Genomic DNA, 12,227 nt, shown 5'->3' on the forward strand with positions numbered 1-12,227 from the left:
AGAACCAATGACGAGCTTGAGGACTGGAGGAAGCCCCGGTGCCCTGCCACAGGCAGCAGGAGCAGACATTTCACCCAGTGCTTGCCCCTCAGTAAGCACTGAAAGTGGTAAGTTATGTTCACAGGAGGACAGGCACAGCACGGTCCCGTAGGGAGTTAAACACCTGTCGGATGAGTTGCAGAGGAGAAAAGATGGCGAGCTGCCATTGTAGAAGGCCTGGGAAGCCAGCCCCTGACAGGAACACTGACTCACACGCTGATTCATTTATCCAACAGCTGTTGATCACCTAGCGGGTGCTGGACTTGACCTAAAATTCTTTATCCTCAACCCAATATCATGGGTGTGCAGAGCAAGAGCTAACTAGTGCTTATTGACGAAACACATGTGTTTGTCTTCTTTATTGAGTCTCAGTACAATTTCTGTGAACTTTCTGGAAATCTGCAATTCCTTTCCTTTTCTGAGCCTAAAATCTATGATGCCATTAGAAGTATAAACTATTCCTACCGAATTTCTCTTTGTCTGTTTAATCCCATCAGGTGCTATTGGTGGTGTGCCCAAACCCAGAGCTGACAGAGGAATAAGTCCCACGTGGCCAGAGCTTTGTCCTCTCGAGCCACGGCTTGCTGGTGAGCTGAGAGGGTCCGCTGGCCCCACACTGGGCGGCACCATGGAGAGAATCAGCTCCTTCTTCAGCTCCATGTGGGACACCATCCTGACCAAGCACCGAGAGGGCATCTTCAACACTGTCTGCCTGGCGGTCCTCCTGGGGCTGCCGCTCTTGGTGGTCCTCACACTCCTCTTCATCTGCTGCCACTGCTGCTGGAGCCGGGCAGGCAAGAGCGGCCAACAGCCCGAGCGAAACAAGAGGAAGAAGAAGAAGAAGAATAAGAAGAAGGATGAAGAAGACCTCTGGATCTCTGCCCAGCCCAAGCTTCTGCAGATGGAAAAGAGGCCATCGCTGCCCGTCTAGTTGGACTTGAAGCAGAGGGCTTGCTCCCTCCTTCCCACCGCAGGAGGCCAGGGAGAAGGAATCCCAGATGTGATGCACTCATGTTGACTGAGTCACTGCTCACCCAAGGAACCAACCTCGGACTGAGGGCCGAAGAGGACAATTCCCATACGGTCTTGGCAGCTGTGTGTCCAATAGCTCTGCTCTTTACTGCAGACCCAGGCGCGCATTCCACATCTCTGGTGTACCCCAGACACAAAAGCACAAAAACATTTACCCATCCATCTTTGATGTAGCTTCCAGGTGTACACACGTACCCATCACACACGTGCAAATGCAGGCAGCAGGTACGTGGGCAGTTATATCCCGTTCATCCGATGCCCATTGAATGTGTGCTTTGTGCAAGGCAGTATGCTTTCAGAAATGCCTCACAGGAACGCACAATACGTGACGACGCGGCCAGACACGGTGCCCGCGTACTGTCTGTTCCATATGACACTCAGGTTGGAGAGGTGTGCTTTCCTGTCCCTAGACCTACACTCCCTTGTACTGAAAATAGTGACATTTATTCCAGCAACCCGGTACAGCCTTACCCAGCTGGATACTGACACCACGAACATACCATGTTCCTACACTTCTGACTCCTCTCCTGTGCCTAAAAGTGTAAAGTGTGATGGATCAAAATTCATTGAAAGCACTTCTTGCGACTTATGACAGGGTCCTCAGTACCACCGATAGGAACTTAGTGTCTTAAGGCGTCTCTGGGATGCTACCCCATAACCTCTCAGCAAGGTGCCCTTTTCTAAGCAAGAATTAATAGCTCTTGGCAGTGGCTGCTAGAAAGCTCTGGAAACCCACCCATCCCTTCAGTGGGCTGCTGTTGTGTGCCCGTGCGATGTGCGCTACACCCAAGCTAGATATCTACTGTGTAACCAAAGACTATCAGTAGGGAAGAAACTAAGCCAGTCACAGTACAGTCTCAAAGAAGGCACGCTGGCGATGATCTCATGAGGTTATCATGGGTGCATGGCATGCTGCGGATAGGGGGCGGAAGTCACAGTTAAGTAAAAACAGGGTGGACGCATTATAAAGAAGTTTACTAATATCTATCTCGAAACTCAGGCAAGTGTCTTGCACACAGTAGGTACTCATGGCTGTGGTTTCTGTGGGATACGTGTTGATGCCAAGGGTGTGCTTGACATCTTGCCAATCCCCCCATGTGGCCTAGTTGCTGCAGTGGATGAGAGCTGGTGTGGGATTCTGCAGAGACGGTACACAGAACCGAGGCTGAGTGGACAGACGTGTCCTGTCCCTGCAGACATGCAGACTCCTGCAGCAGAGGGCCGGGCAGAGCAGCTCCCGCTGGGCTGGGCTGGGCTGGAGGCAGAGCTCATCTACCTGCGTGATGAACTGCCTGGTATTTTGGCTGCATTGTGACCACATTACTAAGATGGATAATTCCCAATCTGGGAGTCAGCTGCACTCTCACACTTCATTTGCAGATCTGCTGGAGAACTCTCTTGAAGTGCTTTCCCATGGAAGCTGTCCTCAAAGGTGGCAAAATCGCTGTCTAATCACATAGCTAAACTATGACATTTATAATAGCAAAAAAACTCAATTCGCTAAAACCATGCAAATGCAAAGATGAACTCTGTCCACTTGGGCCACGTGGTACTCACCCGTCCTCCAAGGGTACCCCTGGCCCAAGGCCCTTCACCCTGGCACCGGGGTCTTCTAATAGATGACCCTGTCAATCATAATTTAGTCCTGTGTGTATTTTACAGCCACATGCACTCTCTCACCCTACATAGCCCAAAATTCCCTAAGCTCTCGGCCCCCCACTCACTATCCCCTTTGACCAAAGGAAGCGCCCTCTGATTCTCTGTCCCCCGGTCACAGGGAGCTCTTGTTATGAAGCATCAGCCACACATGCACGTCACAGGGTGGCCAGGCATCTCCTTACGCCATGTGCATGCCTGTGTCCACGACCGTCGGCCAGGATGGGGTGCCTTCCCTCTCCAATTCTCAGCCCCCTGTAGCAATGACCTGGGGGAGATGTGGAGGCTGGTGGCAGAGATGGCGTCAGTTATGATCTAGGAGAATGGATGACCAGGATCGGGGACCATATGAATAACATGGTTTCCATGGCAACTGGCTGCCAGTTTGAATTGAGGCAGCAGTCAGTTGTCACTGCCCTGACAAGGCCTCTGTCCCCAGGCACAGCATCCCTGCTGCCTCCTAATCAAACGGACTTTCTCCAGCTTTGGGCACGAAACACCCAGAGACTCACGTCTCAGTTACTTCCACAGCCAGGGACGCGGACGACCTAACCTTAAATGGGGCTGACCTTTTCCCCTCTGACCCCCCAACAGCCCCTAGAATAGCGCCAGCTGCATGACAGACCCTCAGATTCTAGCAGAAAAGGGGCCCACGGCGATGGGTGAGGTCCTTTCTCTTTCTTCCCACTGCTCACATGGATCTCATTCCTCTCTCGTTCCCTCTTCTCCTGGCACCTGCCACTCACATCCCTTTATTCTTCCCCCTCTTTATTCTTTTCCCCCAGCTTCTGTCTTACTGGCGACCTGTGGGACCCTGGGGCCTGGGCCAACTTGGCTTGTCTGGAGAGGTAAAGCTAATGGATTCATAGAGAAGAGGCAGGCTGAACCAGGGCTGAACCAGCTCAGGAAGACGGTCCCCAGGCCCGGACCACTGCACAGCCTCGGCAGCCTCAGCAGGCTGTCAGGGGAGACCTTCCTCCGGTACTCAGGGGGCTGCTCTTGCACTTCTTGGGAAGAGGGAGAAGATGAAAATGTAGAGAAAGGGAAGTTACCTTCTTAACAAGAACATAAATGATCAAAGTTGTATACTATTTTTCAGTATTTTTTCTGTAAAGTGCAAGTACACATAAAAGAAATTTGTATTTAAATAAATATTTTGGAGAACAGAAAGCTGCGCCTGCCCCCTGACTTGCTTGGAGTAGTTTATTTCTTTAATATTAGGTCTTACTCTCCCTCAGCCATTATTCAGGAACGAAGGATGCACGGGCTCCAGGACAGGCAAGGCCCGCCCCGCCCGTCCCAGGGCCGCCTCCCCTCGGCAGAGCCCTTGCCCAGAGGGTCAGGAATGTGGCTTTCCTCCCCACTCTGCAAAACAGAGCAGCCTCAGAGGTGCCAGCTGCAGAAAAGCACACCGATGTTTCCTGGCAACACTTCGAGAACCTTCCCTGCCATGAGCTCAGTTGGTGCCTTCTTATGGGAGAAAGAGAAGTAGCACATACCTAAGCGAAAACAGACCTCCGGGTTCATCTGTGCTGGGAAGGGAGAGACGGGAACCTCTCCAGTAGCCACCAAGGATGGAGCTGTTAAGCGTACATGTGCTCCCAGGGTGTGTGTGTGTGTGTGTGTAGCTGTGTGTGTGTGTGTGTGTGTGTGTGTGTGTGTGTGTGTGTGAGCGCGCACACCTTTTCTTCAAGTCATCCACAGCTTTGCATTGGTAATGGGTGAAATGGCTTTGGTCCTCCTGATTCCTCTTTTGACGAGGCTAAGCTTTCCAGCAAAGCAGACGCTGTCCAGAGCAACAGACCCAGAAATGATGACAATGGTCTCTGTCTGCACTGGCCAGTCTAGGACCATCGACCACAGCAGCTGCTTAAATTCTTTAAAATTCAATGAACCTAAGGGCCCAGTAGCTCAGCTATGCCAGCCCCATTTCAAGTGCTCATTGGTGACCAGTGGCTAGTGGTTTCCCTCCTGGACAGCGTGGGTCTGACGAGAACAGAGTCAACATGTCCAGATGTCATGCTGACCATTTTAAGGAGGGCTTAGGAAGGCAGGCCTGTGGACAGGTTTGCTTTTTGCCCTGTCTCCCCAAGACAGGCTATTTCTGTAGTTCTAGTCGATTCCTGGGCTCCCTTCCCCATCACCACACACCATGGCAACCAGCAAGAGAGACTCCATCCAGCTTCCCATCCATTTCTCCAGGACATTCTGCAACTTTCCGGTGCAGAGGAGGGATGTTGCCCAGGAACCACAGGGAGGCCGGCAGCCGCTGCACACCTGCGGAGCCCAAGCAAAGGCTAGCAGCCGCCCACCCCGGGCTGGCACTTGGGGCATGACTGTGGACTTCCACACACCATCACCTGTCAGCATTCCCAACCCACTCACTGGGGCAACCCTGTGCTGGCTCCTGGCCTTTGACCCCAGCACTAGCCCCAAACTCAAAGTCACAGGATTGCAAGATTGAACAAAGCAGCCCTCCAACCAATTTTGTTTCTGCCATAGGTTCAAAGGCACATTTCCAAATACCTGTGTGGACAATTCCACAACCATGCCCGGCACACGCCTGTAATCCCAGTACTTGGAAGGCTGAGGCAGGAGGATCGCAGGTTCAAGCCAGCCTCCGCAACTTAACGAAGCCCTCAGCAACTTAGCATGAGCCTATTTCAGAATAAAAGTGGCTGGAGTGGCTGGAGGCATAGCTTGGTGATAGAATGCACCTGGGTTCAATCCCTAGTACCAAAAAAATAAAAAGAGCATGCTTTCAGGGGGCCACAAGTGCCCCTAGCCCCTGAGGCTACTTACTCCACAAACAGTTTTGACCACTTACTAGGTGCCAAGCACACTAGGCATCCTGGAAGTGCTCACAGCCTCGCAGAGGGAACAGACACACAGACAGATCAGTACAATATGGTGTGGGCATTGCTTCCTTAGAGGGAAGCGGAGGCTGGCGCGGGCTGATGGGGAGATCACGTGGGCACAGACTTGCAAGGGCGAAGCTGAGGCGGGAAGGCACCTTTCCGACAGTCGGCTGCACGAAGGGCACCTGGAGGAGATGCAGGGGCAGCCCGACCATGGCCATTCAGAAGCCACCTGGACTCTGTGGAGCCCGTAGGTGCTGTGGCCAGGACTCAGGGTGGAATGGTCCAGCCCTGGCGCTAACTCTCGCTCTCGCTGGTGATAGAATCTAGGCTCCTGACGTAATCTCTCTAACAAGACTTATCTGCAAAGTAGAGCTAATGAGAGTCCCTGTCTCGTAGGGAAGAGGAGATTAAAAGAGATAAATGCATAGAAAGCATTTGGCACGGAGCCTGGCTTACAGACAGTACTCGATAAACGCGAGGTGCTATAGAAGGAAAGATCATGAGAGTCGGTCCTAAGAAGCAGGCGAGGAGGAACTTTCAGGTAGAAAGCAGTCCACGGGCCAAGGAAGCCTGCAGACGGCGCGACCTGCCAATCCCTGTGGCTCCTACTGGCCTACTGTCTCCTCCCTCTGTCCCTTGTCTTTCTTCTACTTGTGAACTGTATAATCCTAGAAATAGCCTTAGAGTAGGCTAGAGATGCATCCCAATCAAGGGAGAGAAAGAAAAGGGAAAAAAACCCAAAAGTGTTGAATGAAATCATAAAGACCCAAATCCACTACCTTACCATCCCAGAGGGCTTTGCGACACAGAGGACACCTGCACCGTCCACGGGATTAGCCTTCAGAATGAAGAAAGTGAGCGTCATAGAAGGAAAACTAACTTACTCAAGCCTGGAGCGGAAACCAACGTCCTCAGACCCCTGCCCCAGCTCCCAACACAGCAACCTGACCAGGCTGGCCTCTGATTTGGGCTCCTGAAAGCCTGATGAACTTGCAGGGCACCGCCTGGGAGTCAGGACGGATGGACTGCAACCAGCCACCAGCTGGAAAGTGCCCAAAGGTCCCTTCAATGTCCCACAGCCCTGTCTGCCTTCTTAGCCTCCTCTAGAACTCCTCCTCTCTCTGCATCAAAATAAAGGCCTATTGTCATTTCATTTTCTTATTTTATTTAAGTTTTAACACTACCACCATACTACTGCCCCCCCTTATAATTACACTGCCATTCAGGTATTTTACAGAATAAACAGGCTTTCTGGGCTAACCCAGGAACCTAACTTTTTTTTTCTGTACTGGGATGGAACCCAGGGTTGTTCTACCTTTGAGCTACACCCTTAGCCCTATTTTTCCTTTCTTTCTTTCCTTCTTTCTTCTTTCTTTATTTACTTTCTGTTTTCGTGTGTGTGTGTGTGTGTGTGTGTGTGTGTGTGTTACTGGGGATGGAGCCCAGGGGCATTGCACCTCCAAGCTACACCCCTAGTCCTATTTTTCAGTCGTTTTACTTTTTGAAACAGGGTCTCACTGAGTTGCAGAGGGCCTCACTAAGTAGCTGAGGCTGTCCGCGAACCGCGATTCTCCAGTCTCAGCCTCCCGAATGCTGGGATTACAAGCGTAATTACGGCTACCTAACTTCTATTACTGTGGGGTACAACCAACTGTAGGGAGAATGTTGGGGAGACTTCGGGAATGCAGAGCTGCCTGGAATCCTCGCAGGCTGCCCCTTCCTCTCTTGCGCAGACCCCGTGTGCACCAGGTCTGGGGCAGACACCTGGGCAATCTCTACCAGGTAGCGCCCATTCACTTACCTATCCGTGCCCGGACACAGAGACGATGCACGAACAAGCAGGCGCTGGCCGAACGCTGAACTGGACCCCACCACTGACTCTGCAGGCACGGTTAGTCAAGAAGAAAAGTGGGGTGACCCCAGCCCCCAGAAATCCCCTTGATGGAGGAGTGAGATGGGGCCCGGAAGTGAGAGGCTCCTGATAGGACAATACTGCCATCTCCTGGCCAGGCTGAGTATAGCAAGTCTCACCAGCTGCAGCCCAGACCCTATTTATGAACCCTTATTAATAACAACTCCCTCCTGACCCTCCCCACTAAAGTAATAACTTGGAATCCACCCTACACACACACACACACACACACACACACACACACACACACACACACACACACACTCTGGAAGACCTTGTCCAGTAACTGAATTTTGCCAAGAGCGTTTCACCGTCTGGGGTTGTTTTAAGGGTTTTTTGTTGTTTTGTTTTTGTTTTTCCTGCCTCAGGGCTGTGCCTTCATTTGCATTTCTCCTGCCTTCCTTCGTTTTCACCCCCACACCTGGTGTTTTTCTTTCCTTAATCTCAATTCCTTCAGTCAATCTTTATCCAGGCTCCATCGGCCACTTTCTGGCTATAATAATCCTTGAAGCCTTGAGAATTCTAAAGTAAAAAACAGAGAGCTCTTGACCGCAGTTGGCAACCCTAAGTTCTGCGTCCCAAAGGAAGCTGCTGGAAAGTACACCCAGCTCCAGGACTCCCGCCCTCCGCCGCCTCCTCAGCACCCACTGGTTGTTCCCCCCAAATATCATCTCCACTGGGCTCAGTGGCACAAGCCTGGAATCCCGGGACTTGGAAGGTACACAGGTTCAAGGCCAGCCTCTGCAATATGGAGGAACTTAGTGAGACCCCGTTTCAAATAAAAAATAAAAGGGGCTAGGATTGTCGTTCAGAGAGGAAGCACACCTGGGTTCAATCCCCAGAACAACAACCCCCCCAAAAAAAAAATCTATTTCAAGCTGGGCACATTGGTGCTTTCCTGTAATCCGAGTACTTGGACGGCTGAGACAGGAAGATTGAGGCCAGCCTTGGCAACCTAGCAAGAGCCTGTCTCAAAATAAAAATTAAAAAAAATAAGAAGGGCTGGGGGTGTCACTCAGTGATGGAGAACACCCTGGGCTCCATCCTCAGTACAGAGAGAGAGAGAGAGAGAGAGAGAGAGAGAGAGAGAGAGAGAGGAGGGAGAGAGATGCATTTCATCTGTGCCCTCCTCCCTTCCCCACCATCTCTACCCGGGCCAAGACATCCCTACACCATGAATCCCCATCCTCCCCTCAGCCCCGCCCCCAGGATGGATAACTCCCACTGTTCTGAGCACAGTAGAATAACCATGATTGACAACAATTAATTGAATATTTCAAAATAGCTAGCAGAGAGGATTTTGAGTGTTTCCCGACACAGAAAATGATAAATGTCTGAGGTGATGGATCTGCCAATTACACAGATCTGATCGTTACCCATTGTACACACATATTGAAACGCCACACTGAATCCCATAAGTATGGGTTGCTACTGTGATCAATTAAAAATAAAGCCTGGCGTGGTGGCACACGCCTGTCACCAGCGCTTGGGGGGCAGAGACAGGAGGATCGAGGCCAGTGGAGACCTTCAGCTACTTAGTGAGACCCTTGCCGGGCGTGGTGGCGCACGCACGCTTGATATCCCCGCGCTTGGGAGGTGAAGACAAGAGGATCACGCAGGTTCAAAGCCAGGTGCACTGGCTTAAGAGACCCTGTTTCCAAATAAAAGGTATAAAATGGGTCTGGGAGTGTAGCCCAGAGGTAGAAGGGTTTTTAGGAACCCCAGTACCACTAAAAAATTAAATTAAATTAGAATATGGGTGTTTTTTCAAAAGCCCCATCACCCCTACTCTCTATCCTGCTATGGGGCTACTATTGCTGAAATACAAGCTTGCCTGTGTCACTCCAAGGTGTAAACCCCCTGCGAGCTCTCTGCTATCCAAAGGCTCTCACGCAAGAAGCAGCGGGGGTCCCTGGTTTTGAGTTAGAATCCCCTCGGGGGGTTGAAAAGCTCAGTGCACAGAACTCACCGGAGACCCATGAAACAGGCGTCTCCGGAGGAGGGATCAGTGTCTATACACATCCAGCCCCTGGGGACTCCCATGGTAGTGTGGCCCCAGTAGCCGGCAAGAAAGAAGCCCAGCCTCATCCCGAGACCCCTTGTTCTCCACCGCCTCCAGCCTCCACTCCCGGGGCGCCCTGGCTCCCCCACAGCCTGGCTTCATCCAGACCCCTCACTAGTAGTCACTCGCTATGGCCTTGCTGGAGGTTTCTGTTGGGGAAGGGAGGGAGACAGACAGAGAGGATACTTAAAACAAAACCAGTTCCCAAAGCACGGCTTGGTGTCTATCCAGAGGTCAGCGGCTGGAGGGGCCCAGGCAGCCCGGTCCTGCCAGGAGCTACAGCTCCCAGGACACCTGCCTCCCTTGCAGGCCACCCTCCTCTTCTGCGCCCCGGATGTCACCCCAGATGTGCGCATCGCACAGATAAGAGGCTGAGCGAGCGAGGGTTTCATAATGCACAAGTGACACCCGCACTTGTACTGAGGTTTGGAACTCAGGTGCACTCGTGGGGGAAATCACACAAGGCACATCTTTCAAATCAAGTGTTTTATTATTTCTTTTTCTTGAATAGGGAATTTGAGTTACTTCAATGGTCACTGGCTTGGCTACAGAAGACCTTCCAACATGAAAGGAAACCAGAAGGATGGGAACTTGCCGAGGGTCCAGTCCAATGGGGGCCTCAGCAGCCTGGAAGCCGGGCCCTTGCTTGGGGAGGGGAGGCGGGCCAGAGGGGCACTGAAGGGTCAGGGGAGTCGTGGCGGGTACCAAGGGAGTCGAATACTTAAAGCTGACCAGGGAGGTGAGGATTGATTTACTATGTAAGCAGGTGATTATGCAAATGGTGGGGTCAGTTACAAATGGCAGGAAACTGGGAGCTTTGGTTGCCAGCTTGCTAGAGTCAGAACTCAGCTCAGTGTGAAAGCAGCTCGGTCCCTTTCTGCTCCTGACTCTTCCTCCCAGGCCAGCAGGTGAAGGGGGCAAGGTTTACACCTTCCCTCTCAACATCCAGGGAGGCGGGGACCAGGCAGCCCCAGCCCCAGCCCTGGAGGATTAGAACTTCTCCTCCGCGTTCCTTTCTCAAACGATTTGTATTAGCAGAGCTTTAAACACATACGCATATAAAAACACCAATTGCTGGAGATTTCCAGTTTTTGAAAATGCTGGGTGATTTCTATTTTTCTTTTTTCTTTTCCTTTGCCCTAATCTAATATTACTGAAAATGCACCCTGGAAAAATCTTGCCGTTCCAATGCCTCTTCCATCCATGCGCCCTGTGCAACTAAAATACACCTGACTTTTAGGCCCTCTGGCGTAGATGGGCAAAAAGACAGGGGGCAGGGAAGGAAACTCTAGGATTTGAAGTGCGGTGTTGTGTGCTCTGCAGGTCACCCAGGGATCCCAGAAACTAGAGGCTCGGGCGTCCCTCAGCTTCTGACCCCAGGACCCCCGCCGCCGCCCCTCGCGGCCGGGCTCCCGTGGGGATCAGCGGGCTCTCAGAACATTCTGGTCTTTCCTCCTAATGCCCGCTTCTTTCTGCCGGAGAAACGTTGTCTGCTGGAGCCATGAGGGCGGATTTTCAACTCCACGTAAGGAATGGAGAATTCGTGTCCTTTCCACGGCTCCCAGTTCACCCCCTATGTAGAGAAAAAAAGAAAAAGAAAAAAGCCAGCATCAAGAGGCGGCCCCTGGGAGGAGGAGGGGCGGGGCACAAATGAGTCCGGCTCTCCCGGCGCACTCGCGGTCTCCGGGCTGAGCTCCGGAGCTGGCGCTGAGCGCCCTCTGCTGGGCGGCTGGGGTTAGACAGGCGGAGGGACCGCCCGGGCTCCCGAGGTTGGAAGATGGGGTTGGAGCCCAGGATGTGGGGGCCAGAGTGTCCCCAAAGGCAACCCCGGGTCAACCTGGTCCTCAATCAGCAAATCAGCCTGCTTCACTCTCTTCCAAAAAATTAAAGGTAAAACTAAACATGTTAATTGGCCAATTGTGTAAAATCATTTTCAATTTAGACTGTTTGGATATTAGCTCTGGGGTAACAAATAGCCAGCTGAAAACTAAATTTCATTTTATGTCTTTTGACTGGTGAGTGCAATAATATTTAATTCACTTAATAACCTTGCAACCTGGCCAATAAAGAGCCCAAGTGACCGATTTTATGTATTTTAATTTGTGAGGTAAATAATAAACAAGAAGCTAAATGCCTTGCCGACTGTGGAAAGCACATTAGCCAGATGAATGTCTTTTATTAGCAAATATGGGATGGTTTAAGCATGCTGGCTGCTCATTTCAAATATTTGATCTCTGATCACAAGCTCTCTGAGTCAGGCCACACGCTGCCGCCATGACTGATGGGTGATTCCCTGGGGCAGGTTTCCTCTTCCCTTTGAAAAACCACAGAAGGACTGGGAGGCCCCCAGCCTGGCTAGGACCAAAGTAATAAGAACGCACCTGGACCGTGGACGTGCCACTGTTTACAGAATATTGGCATGGGGCGATTCTGGGAAGAGGTGGCCCCTGAAGGCTAGGGTCAAGACCTAGGGTGTAAAATTAGATCTCCAAGATGGGAGGGGAGAGAGTTAATGCTGACTAAGAGCAAAGACAGAATCTTCAAGGCGCTGTGAGGGAGCAGACAGGAGATGTTGGTAGCTGGCAAAGGACGATGTACAAGCATCATGAAGGTTGGAGAAAGAAAGCCTCAGAGCGAGGGAGAAGAGAAGAGTCCGGCCTGATGC

At 51.7% G+C, this 12,227-nt stretch overlaps 2 protein-coding genes across 2 annotated transcripts in view; one reads left to right on the forward strand and one right to left on the reverse strand.

The window, feature by feature from the left end:
- Positions 1-667: 667 nt before the first annotated feature.
- KIAA0040 lies at positions 668-970 on the forward strand (the record flags this gene model as incomplete). The annotated part of the gene is made up of 1 exon (XM_080699180.1): positions 668-970. The coding sequence occupies one exon, from the start codon at positions 668-670 to the stop codon at positions 968-970; it is 303 nt and encodes a 100-aa protein (XP_080555306.1).
- A 10,024-nt stretch (positions 971-10,994) lies between these two features.
- TNN (tenascin N) overlaps positions 10,995-12,227 on the reverse strand; it is a gene marked incomplete at both ends in the record, with an annotated part of 55,368 nt that continues 54,135 nt past the window's right edge. Inside the window, one exon of the mRNA XM_080698353.1 lies at positions 10,995-11,135. Within this exon, the coding sequence (XP_080554479.1) occupies positions 10,995-11,135 (141 nt within the window). The remainder of the gene's footprint in view (positions 11,136-12,227) is intronic.

This window comes from Muscardinus avellanarius (genome assembly GCF_963383645.1).
Source record: "Muscardinus avellanarius genome assembly, chromosome: 7".
Lineage (NCBI taxonomy): Eukaryota > Metazoa > Chordata > Mammalia > Rodentia > Gliridae > Muscardinus > Muscardinus avellanarius.